This window comes from Eublepharis macularius, chromosome 7 (assembly GCF_028583425.1).
Source record: "Eublepharis macularius isolate TG4126 chromosome 7, MPM_Emac_v1.0, whole genome shotgun sequence".
NCBI lineage: Eukaryota > Metazoa > Chordata > Lepidosauria > Squamata > Eublepharidae > Eublepharis > Eublepharis macularius.
Window position 1 is genome coordinate 75,043,679 of NC_072796.1, and position 15,922 is coordinate 75,059,600.

Sequence of the window (15,922 nt, forward strand, 5' to 3'; positions counted from 1 at the left end):
TTGTACCACATATTCAAGAACACCTCACATTGTCTAAACCTGGCTTCATATACCTTCAGGTCAGGAAAGCAGGATGAGTTAATACAGAGATGACATCATTGCACATGTGCTTCTGAAAGTTATCCTTTAATACAGAGGTTAGGTACATACTAATTAACAAACCTTCATTTGGATTTAAAAAAAATTAAATCAAAACCTTAACTTTCTAATGAGAACTTTATTCTTCCAAGTGTTACTCTCAAAACATTATGCATAGTACACAGATCCTTCTGCATTAAGAATCCTTCTGGAGTTAAGATTTATGTGATGGGTTTTGGGTGCATTGTGATGGATGGATTTTGTAGCACCAGTGCAACTCCCTGTCAGTTGTTTAGGGAGGTCATGGCACTGGGATGCAGCTGTCATCATATGTTAATGACTGGCAGATTTTTCCTAGCTTAAAATATGTTCTCTGAAATTCTCACCAAAAAATTGTTTAACTTTTTCCACCCTTTCATATGAATTAGGAATGCAGCCCTGGATTTTATCGAGAAAGCAAAGGACGATGTATTCCTTGCAATTGTAATGGAAATGCAAATAGATGCCACGATGGCTCTGGAATTTGTATCGTAAGTAAAAATGATAATATTTATAGAAATGTACAGCTGTTCTTAATGTATTAATTTGTTAAAATTTCTGGTATATCTCAGGTCTTTGGCTCACTCCCCAGCCTATAAGAGTTATTTCATTCATTCTAGAGAAGAAATGCTATGCATGCAATACACAAAAATGTTTCTTTACTGAATTGGGAAGCTTATGTACACGAGAGTATCTTAGATATGTCACAGATTTGTGAATAGGTCAGTGAGTTTAGAAGGATGTATTTTAATTTAGAGTTGCACTGTTAGTTTCATAATTTTTGTGCCTCATAAATACGGCTTTCATTAAGACCAGAACCAAACTGCAGCCATTTTCCATTCTCTGAAGCAGGTAAGATTCAGCTCCAGAGAACAGAAATGAATTGGAATGTGGGCACACAGGACATTTATTAATAGTTCAAAGTCATGGCTGTCTGCAAGCACTGTGGCCCAGGAACCTTAGCACAGTTTACAACTCCTAGGTCCTAATGAATACGTGTGAAACCCAGAGATAAAAGGGAGAACAAGACAGCTTTGAGAATTCCTTATCAATAAGTGTCAAAGGTACACTACGTGCTGCACCAAATATGAATCCTCCCAAAAACAAAGGCAGGCACTAGCCCCAGGTAATGCAGGCCAATCCAAAGGGAGAAAGAGCCAAAGCGCATACAAAGCTGGTATAAGAGCCCTTTGTTCTAGGTTGTCCTCTTCTCTGGGGACACTTCTTCACCATGGCATCTGGGCTAGCTCTTGGGAACTTCTGTGCATGAGTGAGTGCCTGAGTAAAATCTAGGCCTACCCCACTTCTTCCTATCCCATTCACTTCTCCTTTCCTATCTTGTAAAGTTCAATAAATCATTTTACTTATACTGCAGTGAGTGTGAGAGTGGTGGTTTCAAGGTTTTGCCACAAACCAGCATCCCACTGCCTCTCCTCGCTTGGGGCCTGATCAGTCCTGGGCTTGGATTGCAAGCAGGGTGACTTAGGCTAGCTGAGCACCTCCTTTTTGGACCTGATACTGTGTGGTTAAAATGTGATTTGATTTTTTAAAAATATAACTTGTTTTGGAATGTATTCTCCTTGGAGAATTTAGTTTTGACTACATTTAGTTTACGCAATGATTATCATGTATGTGTCTGTGAATGGTGGTATGGCACCTTCAAAAAAAGCTAGGATTACATTTTTTTTTGCTTCACAAATGATTACAGAACTACATGTTACAAGAGATATAGTGCTGTTTCTACTCATTTCTCTCTTCCAGTCTTCCTAACAAGGCATGGTTTATCACAACACATGATATAATGTCATCGCACAATATATTCTTCCTCCCCAAACCCATTAACTGTTGAAGGTAGAGTGCAGGAAGCAAACACTACAATGGTGTCCCAGTATGCATTGTAATAAACCTCATTACTGGGTTGCCAGGAAGAGGGGCAGGATAGTAGCAAATCCAGGTCTCTTGTAATATGTGGTTCTGGCCAAAGTAAGAGAAATGGATGATTACAGGGGTCATTTCATAGAAAAAAAGCTGGAGGAACTCATTAGCATAACTCATTAGCATATGCCACACCCCTTGCCATCACCGGAAATGTGTCATTAGCATAGCTATTTGCATATGCCACACCACCTGACAGCACATATCCTGGCTGTTTTGGACCCAATCCTGGCCATTCAGGGCTGAAATTGCGCCCAAAATGGCCAAAAAGGGGCCCAAAATGGTCAGGATCGGGCCGCTGCTGGGCAGGAGAGTGATCCACCACCCGTCAGAGGCCTAATCTGGGCCATTTCAGCCCCAATCCAGGCTGAAACAGGCCCAAAATGGCCGAGAGTCAGGAGGGTGGGGCCACTTGTCATGTGACCTCTTTGGGGAACTACTGGAACTGCGTTCCTGTGCGTTCCCCCTCGAAATGAGCCCTGGATGATTATAAATGCAGTTGAAAAAGGCTGGATCTCTACAGAGCATTTTCCAGTCAGGCATATTTCCCCACAAACACAGCTAACCATGACAGTCGCTCTAAAAGAGGGTAGTGTGCAGCTCTGCCAGCATGCACAGCTATCAGCACTCTTAAAGGCAATAGACAGCAGACTATTATGTTTCAGTGCTTTTATCTCAGCAGTTTGTTCTTAAAATTATTCCTGGGATCCTTTTAAAATTTCTTTTTCTTGGATGGTTGATTCCCTCTCGCTTTTCTCTCTTCTTTTTACATTCTGCAATGCTTTCCTTAACTTTTGGTTTTGACAAACCCCTTTGAGTTTAATGGAGCAGTCATATGCCAAATCAGCATATCCCATCGGCTGTATGAATCATAAGGCAATTTGATTTTAGAAACAGCAGACAGGCCATAGCAAGAGAAAACAGCTGTAGGAAGATCATGAGGATAGCTTATATCAGTCCAAGAAGAGAGTTTTGTAAAACTTTAATTTTTAAGGCTTGCTTCTATAACAGCAATAACCGCCCAAGCTTAAAATTAGAGTGGAAATGACATGTTGCAAATTACCTGGGGATGCTCAAGTGCAGGATTTTATGTGTGGTCCTCAATTCACGTGCAGGCTTTTCTTGCTCAGCCCACATGAATGCTGCTTTCACAGGAGCTCCCTTTGTGTGATTTCATCTGCAAGTGCGTCCTTCACTGCAAAAACAAGTACTGTAGGCTCCTTTGACTTGCCAATTCGCATTTCTTTAAGGTGTGGGAAAGTGTCAAGATCTGCATTTCAATGAATGCTGTGGAGGTGGGGGAAACTGGAATAGCAGTTGAGGAGGAACTGATACCGAACGTGTCTAATATATTCATGTGGAGCAAATTAAAGTGTAACTGTGAGAGCGAATCCATGGAAAACTGGAGAGGGAACACGTGAAATGAGGTTCACTTGAGCGTCCCTCATTTCATGTAACGTATTTCCACCCTTAGAGTGCAGTCAGTGCTAAGTGGATTTAGAGAGATGCATCTCCATTTAGAGTTATATTGTTAGTTTCATATTTTTATTTTGTTCCTCATAAAAACAGCTTTTGCATACATCTAATATTCTAACATCTCTGATGCCAACTGAGTAAAACTATCAGTACTCTTTAACTGCATATAATTTATTTGCATAGTTTTGCATTGATAAAAATTTGTGAATGAATTAGTTTGGCAGCTTGGAGCAGATAAATTATAACTTTCTTTTTTCCTTCTTAATAATGATGAACCTGAGAAATTGGGTTGATGTTAATATTCTGGTTTATTAAAAGAACTGCCAACGTAATACTGCGGGGAAGAAGTGTGAACATTGTAAAGAAGGCTACTTTGGAGATGCTATTCAAGGAACGTGCAGGGAATGCCGTTGCCCTTACTCAAACAGGTACTGTGTGTATGGATAGGACATACTGTTTTTATTGTACTTGGTTCAAAAATGACAATTCATTATTTTAATAAAAAGTGCTAAGTTTAATAAGTATTGATTCCATTTTCGTGCTTGGTTTATACCTTTAAGACCCTAACTTTGATGCCCCAAGCATTTTTTTTCCATTGCTGCTTTTTTACTTTTGATTATACTGGAGTTTTCACTCGAAATACCTGTCTGTGTAGGTTAGAAGGCTTTGGTTTCTTTTGAGAGCTCTAAGTCTCCACAGATTCACTTAGCATACTTGGAAATAGGATGGGGAGTTCCTGTGTTTTTTTAAAAAAAATGTCTATAAAGGATGGTAAGGATAATGGGAGTGGCAGTCTCTCTGGTTCCAATCCTTTCATTTAAAACTGGTCAGTGAATAAAAGGTAACAATCAGCTATATGTTTGCATATGCCATTCATCAGATAACTGCAGTTGTGTCACATGTTGTGCTTGGGAGAAGAATTATTATTCAAGAGAGCAAGGTTATCCAAACCTATGTAGCCCCTTTTCATACAGCAGTTATAAACTGCTTGGGATGCTGGTTGTTGGTGGATTTTTTTGCACCATTTCAGATTCAAGGTGTTTGCTGGAGGAGTTAGAGCACATTCAGTACACAGGTAAAAGATGATACACAATAAAGCAGCAAACAAGTAGTTACAAATCAACTGTTAATTGTTTAACTTTACAAGTTATTTGTGCTATCAGTTTATTTGGTATTCTGACAGTAATTTATATTTTTAAATCTTACACACTATATAATCTGGAAGCTTTATAAATATGGTTTAGATCTGTAGATCTTTAGATTTTTATTTTTTAATTAAGAATTTTAAATAAATTACAAAAACACATTAAATACTTTTATTTGCGTATCATTAATATGGTATTATTCTCTCTTAGTTTTGCTGTTGGCTGTGTGGAAAACAATGGAGAAATGCAGTGCTTCTGCAAGGAAGGCTATGCCGGAGTGCACTGTGAAAAGTATGTCTTGCCTCAAAACTGTGTTTTTTCTATAGAAAGTTCAAGCAAATTGTCCCAGGGGGAAACCAATGATACGTTGTATAATATGTATTCAAAGGCATGCCATATTTACCCGCTTAGGCTGCAGTCCAAAGTTCTGCAGGGTTTCAAAACAGAAAGGACACTTTTGATGAACAGTTGTTACATTTGCTTGAACGTTTGAGAACGGTCTGTATGTGCAGTGGGATTATGCATACTGCACACTTAATGGCTTTTAATCGCTCAGTGTTCTGCCTGCCCAATAAAAGTGCAGCATGCCTGCTGAAACTTTCATATTTTAAAACTATGCCAACTGTTGTTCCAATCCAGAGAAAGTTATGGTCAAGTTTCATTGATTTCAATAAGTATTTTTTCCTCTTTCTGATTGGCCCCCTGTATGTGTATACAGTGTGGAAAGATATAAAAATAAGTAGTAGAAAAAGAGTGCCTGTAAACTGAAGTTTGACTAGTACCTTCCAATGCGCATCTCTGAATTGGAAGTTACTAAAAATATCTATAAACCTTTTTCTTCAATTGGTAATACTGCTACCACCAGACCAAAAAAAAAAAAAGAGCCTAGTTGTGGCTTAGCTGAAGAAACCAACACATGGGTCTCCAAGACAGAAAGCCATTAATAGTACTTCTTTATTATGTTGCAATGCTGTTTTCTCCTAATTCAGACTTTATGAAACTTTATCCCTATTGGCTGATTTTTCTTTCCAACTTGGCTTGGATAAGCTTGCAATTAAGTTCTTTATACATATATCGGTAAAAAGGTATATATATGTAGGTAAAAAGGTATCATTACTGACCCATGGGGGGATGTTGCATCACAGTATTTTCTTGGCAGGCTTAGGTTACGGGGTGGTTTGCTGTTGCCTTCCCCAGTCATCTACACTTTACCCCCAGGAAACTGGGTACTCATTTTACCGACCTCAGAAGGATGGAAGGCTGAGTCAACCTTGAGCCTGCTACCTGAACCAGGCTTCCGCCTGGCTTTAGCCAGCTTTAGCTGGCATGGGAGCAGCTTTAGCTGGCATAGGAGCAGTCCACCTGGTCAACCAGAGGAGGGAAGGTCTCACTCTAGTCCACCCTGCCTGCATATATCCAAAGGCCACCATAGAGCCTGCAGTCAGTCAGCTTCAGCTTCTCTCCCTCCCTCCCTCCCTCCTTTGGTTTTGTGATGGGACATGATGAGTAGGGTGTTATGGCGTATTCAGGTTGTGAGCAGAGCTTGGGCTGCAGTACTGCAGCTTACCACTCTGCGCCACAGGGCTCTTTATTTATACATATATACAATGGCACTATATTGGATTTCATAGATAAATGCTAATTTTGCCTTGAAACTCCACATGCCCTGAGTTAGGCACGTGGAGTCAATGAAGAACAGCCAATTACTCATAGTCTACAAAACTGGTTTGAATGTCTTGCCCTCTGTTACACAGGAGAAACTAGATATTATTCAGTTCTCTGATTGCAGTGGGTTTAGATGGGAATAATATAGCATAAGATTGTACTGTGAATCTCTTTCTGCAGTTCCCCAAATTATTCATGTTGCACTTAACTCCAGTTTAGAAACTATGATTGAATGTTTTATGAAATAAGGATGTGCAATCCAGCATTCATTTACCATTTATTAAGCTGAATTTAAGCCAATCCGGCAAAATGCTGATTCAAAATAGAAGATCCTGGATTAGATCTGGGAAGCTAGATACTGATGAGTCAGATTAAACAGAGTTTATTCAGTTTAATCTGGCAAATGCTGCAGGCTGGCTTCTCCAAGGTTTCCCCCCCTTTCTGGACATGTGGGGGAAGGCAAGACTGTCTCCCTTGGCCCATGCCCCTCATGCTCCTGGCTGACTCCTCTCTCGGCCTCTCCGCCTGCTGCCTCCTGTCCCCCACTGGCCTTGCAGTGCTCTCCTGCTGCTGAGCTTGCCTTGGTGCTTTGACACTCTTTGTGCTGCTGCTCTCTCGCTTGCTCCTGCTCTGTCTCTGCTGCCTGCTTTTCTCCGCAAGGGCTGTGGATTCCCATCCAGCCTGCACCCCCAAGCTTCAAGCTGCCACAAGTCACATTGTTTAACTTTGCAGCGTGTCCAGCAAGCCTCACCCTACCTTGCTCAGTTTGGAATTCTCTGGTTTGACGTTGATTCCCTTGCTGTGGTTTGGTTCTCTTGGTTTATGTTAGTTCCGTTTGCATTGGGAGTGGGACTTGTGTTGGGACTGGCTTTTGGCCAGGAGTTGCCTTTGCTTTAAGATTTCTCTTTGCCTTGAATGCCTTGGAAATACTTCCCCTGTAGGAAACAACAGAGAGTGGCTGGGGCCCAATCTTCCTGAAACTTGGGTGTCTTTAGTGGACTGGAAGGAGTAGGTTTCTTACGAATATGATGGAGTTTGCTTGAAAAATGCTCCCCCCAGCCCTTTGGATAATTTTCTCCATAGGGAATAATATCCGGAGAAGTGTAGGGTTCTTTGATCTTACTGAACTGGATTAGAGAATTTGTCCCAGATTTCCAGCATACCAAATTTTTATGGTATCCCGATACCTGGATCCAGATTGTGTTACTCAAATAGGAAGTCTCCTTAATTAGTTGGGAGAATTAGCATTAAAGGAGACAAGCAAGAGGGCGTAACTAGGAATCTCCACCAATGTTTACAGGAATTATTCCCTTAGAGAACTCTCAAATAAATCAGGCATATGTTCAACAGGAATTTTTTTTATTAAAATACACACAGCACATAGACAAGGCAAACTAAGAAAATCAGGGAGGAAAGGAGGAGAAAGAAGTTTCAGGGAAGCTGATAGTTACCAGTCTTGAAGATAGAGGTCCATGAAGGCAGCAAAATGGCCAGTGTTTCACAAAGAGAAGGGAAAGAGAGGAGGTCCAAACAAATTTGGGGGTGCACGGATGGGTCCCCCCCCACACACACACACGGCACACGGCTGGGAATCCCAGTTATAGGGCAAAACGTTCCCTGGGGCAAAACTAATGTCTTTGCCCCAAGACAATGGCTTAATGGTTTGTCTGGAGATGGACAAAGGTGTTTGGAGACATTTGATAGTTCCGATCTGAGGTAGACTATAGGTGAAAATATTGCTTGATGACTGAGTAAGTACCGGATGGGGAAACCACTAGGTTTGCTCAATAGCTTTGATTAGGATAGGTGGGTGAAAGGGAAATATAGCAGGGCATTGATGGGATTAGACTAGGGTTTTCTTAGGAAACCTCATTATCTCGGCATCTCTCCTGGGTGTGGAGGGGCCATCAGTCAGTCAACCATTTCTGACTCAGCACCTGGTATTTCCTAGGCTCCTATCTGGTTGACATCCATTCTGCCTTGGGTAAAGCAGTGCCTTGTGCTTACAGAATATGAGGGAGTTTATGATATTTCATCTATCAACTGCCCTCTCAGCGTGAGAAGGGGTCTGACTGCTAACACTGAGAAAAACTTTTGGTGCATACCTCATTCTGAAATTGAAACATAGTTATTATGCTGTTGTAAACAAGTATATTTTAGTTACCTCATTACGGTAGAGAGTCATTTGGGTGTAGTGGTTAGAGTGAAGGACTAGGGACTGCTCTGCCATGGAAGATTCCTGGCTGACCTTGAGCCAGTCACATAATCTCAGCATAACCTACCACACAGGATTGTTGTAAGGATAAAATGGGGGAGAGGAGAATTATGTAAGCCACCTTGGGTCCCCATTGTAGACAAAGGCAGACTAGAAGTGAAGGAAAATATAAATTAAACATCCGTTATTTATTGTAGTTGTGCTCCTGGATATTTTGGAAACCTACTGAGATATGGAGGATACTGTCAGAAGTGTAATTGTCCTGATAATGGTCAACTTGTGAGCTGTGATCACCTAACTGGGGGTATGTAAAGGTTTATTGATGCCACTTGAAAATGTACTGTATTTCACTGAGCCATGTAACTCAAAGGAAACAGTATTAGAAATAAACCTTTTGAGTGCAATCTGCTGGAAAGCTCCAGCACAAATACAAGCAAGGTTCCCACACTTATCTGGGGACGTGTTTTTGGCCATGAGGCAAGGAGCGGAGCAAGAGAGGAGGTGCCCTTCCCCTGTGGTGGTGTTGCAGCCTGCTGGCCCTTCCACACCAGGCTCTAGTGGCAACAGTTCCTGGTCAGCCAACAGCAGGCTGCTTTAGCTGGCATGGGGGCAGCCCACCTGGTCAACCAGAGGAGGAGAGGTCTCACTCTAGTCCACCCTGCCTGCATATATCCAAAGGCCACCATAGAGCCTGCAGTCAGTCAGCTTCAGCTTCCCTCCCTCCCTCTTTTGGTTTTGTGGTGGGGCATGATGAGTGGGGTGTTATGGCATGTTCTCTGAAGTTTGCAAGTTCTTGTCACAACTTGTGGTGGTAGTTTGGGCATTAGGCTGGATCCATTTAGAGAAGAGGGACAGTGCCAGCACACTCATATCCCCCTATTTTGAGGATCTCCTTAAGGGATCTTGTGTTGGAACTATTCAGGAACATGCCCACCTCAGGGACTGACATCCTGCTTTGCTCCCAGGTGGCAGGGAAACCATGCAGGGGTGTGCGCCCGTGTGGGATCCCAATATTTGCCATCTCACAGGTTTTTCCCGCAGCGGGTGGGCTGGGAAGGGTTGCGATCAGCCAACAGATGGATTGCTCAGTACCTGGATCTGTGCCCTACACTGCAGCAGTGCTCCTAAGGCTTTCAGTAAAGTTGTGGCCATGTTTTAACTCTAGCAATGCTTCAGTGTGGTTTGTTTCCCTCCACTTACTTCCACCTCCTCCTTCCTGCCCGAGGACCGTAACAGGGCAAGACAGTACATTCTGAGATGTTTATGTTAATCTGTACTTCTGGAATTAATGTCACTTTAAAAATAACTCCCTATGCTGCCTTTACAAGCTATATGTAAACATGTCATGAGAGAAGACAGGGACCATTAGAGAGTGTAATGTTTAACCACATGGAATTATAGTAGAATGGTATATGTAGAAGGTGTGTTTATTACTTTCCTTGGAGCAACAGTGACCCCAGCTAGATGATGCACAGCTGGAGACTTCTTCATCCCATACTGCTGTCCTTTGGATAATAAAGCAGGATATGGAGGGATGCTGCTTCCTTTATTCCAACACGTAGGAAAATATGCCCTGGTTAAAACTTGATGATGCACATGGGATATTGGACAAACTGCATGAAACTTTTTTACATGATGCTTTGATGGAATCGGTGTCTGTAATCAAGGAATAAAGAATTTTTCAGAAGAAAACTTCAGGTTCCACTGACATATAACTCCATGTGTATGTTTATAGAGGCTCAATAACATAAGCTAACGTCATGATACTCAGAGTGCTTCCACAGTGTTTGTTTTTCTAATTTTCAGCCTTTTAAAAATTCTGGTGTGTATTATGCATAGGTGGTTATCAACATAGAGCATTACTTGGAAACTAGCACTGTGAAAAGCACCTGTTACCTGTTTATATCAAACTTACAGTAGACTTTACAATAATTAATACCAGTCTTTCTCAAAACTATTTTATCTTCACTATTTTTACATCTATATGATCTTCAGTAAGCTTTAGCCAATTACTTCCTATTAATAGGAATGATTGCCATTTAGTGACAGCTAGAATTTTACCTTAATCCACAGGGCAATAAAATTTGTGGAGGAGGGGGACAAAGCAAATATCCATGTGGTGCATATCTAGTCCTAGCAGTTCATATTTGCCTGGGAATGTCCCTATTTTTTAGACATTATTGGTGAAGAACATCTTTTAAAATCCTTCTTTCTTATTGAAATAGGTTTCTAGAACAAGTGATATCTTGAATTGGTATTCATCTTAATTTCTAGGTTTGAACTGCCAACTGTTTCTGCATATCAGCAGTAGCATCATCACCTATGATCAGCAGCACAGTGTATTTTAGCAGGCTCTGATATCACCATGGTCTTGTTCTAGTCTATTTGAAGGCTTTAATTTCATCATTTTGGGTTGTTCTTCATACTGTGCAGGCTATAATGAAAATCATATTTAATTGGCACTTTTCTTTTGCAGAGTGTTGTAAGCAATGAGCAAAACTGCCAGGCTACATCCCCAGCGATGTTTGCTTCTAAGCTTTACATTTCTTTAGCTTAATAATTGCTTTTAAATCACTTAACAGCAGAAAGATACTGCACGGGAAAGATGGAAGAAAGATGGCCATGGTTTTGGACAGGGACATAAATGTTTCATATAGTTTAGACTTAGTGCCTTTTAAGTACTACAACCTGTTGTTCTTCATAATAAGGACTAGATGTTGATACTCAATATGCAATATGTTCCAAACCGCAGAAAGGGAAAATAAGGGCCGCCTGTATGTCAGTTTCAGCAGTTTGGGAGAGCCTGCATCATGGCTACTTCCTGAAACTCAGCTTCAGAAATCTGAGGTGAATTGGTAGGTGTCCACACCCTTGCATCTGTTCGTATAAAAATGGTTTTGTTACCCAAGGGGGATGAACCTGAGAAACACCTCTAAGGCCGTTTTCACACTGCTTACCAGCTATGGAACATCACGCCGAGCTCCCGGAACAACAGCGTCTTCCTGGTGTGAATTTGCGCGAGAACTGTTGTTCTCGTGTGAAATTGCACTAGGGAGACGCTGTCATTTCTGGAGCTCAGTGCGATGTTCTGTGGCCGGTAAGCACTGTGAAAACAGCCTAAATTTAGAGAGCATAAACAAGCCAACTGTTGTGATTTTTGACACTGTGGCTGTCCCTGGCTATCATTTGCTAGGTACTGAGAACCTTTTGGAGAACATAGAAAGAACATTCACTATCTCATGGTATAACTTTCTCATTATCTTTTCAGAATCTCTTAATTTGTTAGCTATGTTGAATTATGTAATTATCATTTGAGTTTTTTTTTAATTTCCAGAATGCACAGGTCAAGAACCGAAAGATGTAGATCCTCATGAAGACTGTGATTGTAAGTCATAATGCTTGACTGGTCTAGATTACCTCTTACAAGATTTCTTTAAATCATCTTTTTGAAGGTCAGCAGCATTTGCTTTAACAGTCAACCTATTTTTTAAAAGTTGACTCATAAAGTATCTAAAGGAAAGCTGAAAAAGAAAATCTGCCCTATGTAAACAGACTAGATAGACCTGTATAATGGGGGGCTGAAAGATTTTATTGCAGTCTTGGATGAGCTTCAGATTCTCTTGTCTTTGATCTTCATTGCAGCAATACAGTCTGTTGAAGGATGTTCTTTTAGTGTTACGTTAATGTGCTCTCTGTGTTGTTGTTTGCACATAGTAAGAACTGATAATTTACACTGGCTATGCTCTTTTCCCATTCAGCTTGTGATAGCTGTGTAATTACTTTGCTGAAAGATTTGAGTACAATGAGCGATGAGCTCCATCTGATTAAGTCCCAGATGCAGAATCTCAATGCCAATGCCCATGCGCTGGAGCAGATGAAGAATCTGGAAAACCGTGCCAAGGACCTAAAGGTAACTTGAAAAAAACGATGGTCCATTTGGGAATGGGGAGAGGTGTTGGAATAAAGGAATAGGAAGTGACTACCCCAGGGTCCCCAGGTGGAATTGCCTAACAGAAAAGTGGCTCCCACATAGGAGGTTAGCCAGCCGCAAGCAGGGACCAGCTCGTCTCTCCCACACTGAAAGTGAGCAAGAAATGGAGCAAGGTGTAGCTGGAGCCACCCACTACATAGAGAGGAGGCACGGCATTCCTCTCCTGTGTGCTTCTTTTATTGTTAAACTCAAATGTAAATTCACAGGGATTCACATGAAAAGAAGTGTGTCTAGTTCAGCCCTTAATAAAATGTGTATACAATTTCATACTATATTTTGGCTCATCTTGGATCAGTCATACATCTGATTGCCTTTATTTTCAGACTCAGCTGAACCACTATCGTTCCAATATTAAGACTCAGAGCACAAAGGTGGATGAACTGGAGACAGACTTGATTGACCTTAATCAAAACGTTAATGCTTTAAGAGAAAAGGTGGGCTGTTTAAATAGTGTCAAATTCTATTTGTTATGAATGTTGCAGTAAGTCAGAAATTGTCACGAGTAAATTTACAGGTAAATTTTGAGATTTTAAGACAGTGGAAAATTTCAGAAAATTTTAAATACCTATTAAAGTTAAAAATAACAAAGTGCCTTCTGTAGATCTTCAAATGTTACCTCATTTTCATTATTGACTTTTTACCATGACATTTGTGTAATTTCTTTTTTAAATGACACAAATATTTGTGACATGTATCTGGGGCTGGGTGTAAACCCACAATTCAGAAGAAAGGGCAACCACCACAGTGAGTGACTGCTTTAAAGAGTTACTGCCCAACTCACAGCTGATTGGCAGTGGCCCAGCAGAAGCCAGAAGGTGGGGCTTAATCACAAGCCTGCCAATCCTCATTGTGAAGGGAGGGGAGCCACAAAAAGACTCGTGTCAGATGTAGTGCTGCCTTTAAAAGAGACGAGGAGAGCTGACTAGGAAGGCTGGCTTCTTGCTCCAAGCTGCTGAGGAGCCGATGAAGACCCAGATATGCCAGAAGTCCCTCTGCTTTCTAACTAAGAGCGGAACTACAAGTGACAAAAGGCACAGATTGGACACTTGTCAGCTTCCCTCAAGTTTTGATGGGAAATGTAGGCATCCTAGTCTTACAGCTTGGCTCTCTGTCTGCTGTCCAATGGACTTTTCAACTGTCACTTGTCCAACATTCCGCCAAGCTGCCTACATTTCCCATCAAAACTTGAGGGAAGCTGACAAGTGTCCAACCTGTGCCTTTTGTCACTTGTGGTTCCGCTTTCAGTCCATGGCGGGGAAGAACCTTCTGTGATACATTTTCAGTCTAAAATCTTCATTAACAATAAATGTCAAATTCACCATGTTTCTGAGATCTACAATATTATATATATTTATATATTATTTTGATTAACTGACAGTAGCATATACTTTTTTTAAAACTTTGTGTTATTTTTTGTCTTTTTATTAGGCTGAAATGAATTACAGAAAAGCAGAGACACTGTTCAATAATTTTAGTAAGACTAACCAAAGAGGAAAAGACTTGATTTCAAAGATACAAAGTATTGTTACCAATATCAATGGTAAGAATAGCTTCTGTTCCTACTTGATCATATCCTGTTTTGTGAAAATAATTCAGATCGTTTAATTATCTACTGAAATTTGACGTACTGTGCTCTTCTCTGCTGCATTTTGTTTGTTATGAAAGTGAGTGTAGTGTAGTGGCCTTCTGATTTATTACCTTTTTATCCCATCTGTTCTCCACTTAGTTCAGGGTACTATACATGGTTCCCCCACTTCTGTTTTCTCATCTCAGCAACTCTGTATGGTGAGTTAGGATGACAGAATGTCATGGCAAATGTCATGGCGAGCAGGGATCTGAACCTGGGTCTCAGGCCCTGTCCTTCACTGCACACACTCTGTCACTCTGGTTCCCCACACTCTCTCATGGTCTGGTAGTTGATGTGGTAGTCTCAGCAGTGTTTTCTTCAATGTTGACAGCTGAGTGTGCGTATTATGCTTGTTGAAAGATCATTACTGAAAATGGCATGGCTCTGACAGTTTTTCTACTATCCTAAGTTGTAACATCTAGTAGCTTTTTACTGCGTCCTGTGAGTAACTGCATGTCACCAACACTATCAGAAATGCAGAGAGAAGATGTGGTTTCATAGCTATGTAGAAACCCCTGTGGTAGAAAATGCATCACTGCATTTGGGCAGCATTGCCTTGGATAGCATAATGTATGTATAATCCTGACGATGGTGAACTAATCCTGCAGGCATATATGAGAAAAGGCAAAATACAACTCTATCAAATAAGAGGTCAAAGCAGAGTGAACTTAGGATTGAGGCAGCATGATGAGTGATTGGTACTTTATTGAATTTCTGTTGAATGATTTAAAAGCAGATCTGAAAAACGGTGTGTCTGTGGGTTTCATTAATTCATTTGAATGTGGTTTCCCTATTGTAGTTCTCCTGGAACAGGTAGCTGGTATTTCTGCAGAAGGAAATTCTTTGCCTGTGGGAGATGCTGCCAAAGACCTGGCTAGAGCTCAGCAAATGGTCACAGAGATGCGAAACCGTCATTTTGGCCAACAGCAGCTAGAAGCAGAAAAGGAGAAAAGAAAAGCTGAGAATTGTAAGAGCATAATAATTTGTATGGATTTGCTTGGAAGGGGCAAATAAGGAGAATTATGACCTCATTTGGAGAAGCCCTACACACCTCTCTCGAGGCAAGGGAAGTGTTGTACTCAAGTCTAGAACTGGAGACAGAAATAGCAGCATTAAAACAAGATGCAAGAAATCTTCTAGCGTAACAGACATTCCCAAGCTAGTTTGAGAGAGAAAAGAGGAGGATGAGCTGGCAGCATTGGAACAGAAAAACAGATTGTAGAGTGGACAAAGCAGACAAGAACCAATGCATGAAGACTTATGAATTCTGTTGTTACGAGTTCTGAGGTTCAAGCCAAAGAGAAAACTAACCAGATCATGGTGTGAATTCTCTGTCCTTGAAAGAACCCTTGAAACGAATAAGCATTGATGTGGCATTTCAACCTGTTATGGAAATTCATGATTTCATCATAAATGTGTCTGTATTTCTCATTAGCTGCTGCAGTTTGGTACATCTGGAGCAAATGCAAAAGAATTTACTGTGGAAATGTTTTATGAGAATGAATACTACAGAGTAAATAATACTCCAATAGAGTGTAGTCATATATCTAATTACTGTGGGTGGTGGCCCCATTACGTGGATCAAGAAGTCTTCACAATGAGGCAATCCAGGTCTAGAATGTAGGATTCCAGAAATGCAGGCAAAATAATACAAACCCTTTTTTTAAAGGTGTAAAAATGTGGTGGTGTGCTAACCCATTGCCATCTAATTCTGCTGCAAATGTAGTCCAGATATAAAGCTTGATCTGTAT

General features: G+C 40.9%; 1 protein-coding gene across 1 annotated transcript in view; it reads left to right on the plus strand.

Moving 5' to 3' along the window:
* LAMA3 (laminin subunit alpha 3) overlaps positions 1-15,922 on the plus strand; it is a 172,196-nt gene that overhangs the window by 113,106 nt on the left and 43,168 nt on the right. The window contains exons 39-47 of the mRNA XM_054985871.1: positions 507-608; positions 3,847-3,956; positions 4,884-4,964; positions 8,751-8,857; positions 11,888-11,938; positions 12,312-12,463; positions 12,868-12,978; positions 13,973-14,084; positions 14,971-15,138. Of these exons, the coding sequence (XP_054841846.1) occupies positions 507-608; positions 3,847-3,956; positions 4,884-4,964; positions 8,751-8,857; positions 11,888-11,938; positions 12,312-12,463; positions 12,868-12,978; positions 13,973-14,084; positions 14,971-15,138 (994 nt within the window). The remainder of the gene's footprint in view (positions 1-506; positions 609-3,846; positions 3,957-4,883; positions 4,965-8,750; positions 8,858-11,887; positions 11,939-12,311; positions 12,464-12,867; positions 12,979-13,972; positions 14,085-14,970; positions 15,139-15,922) is intronic.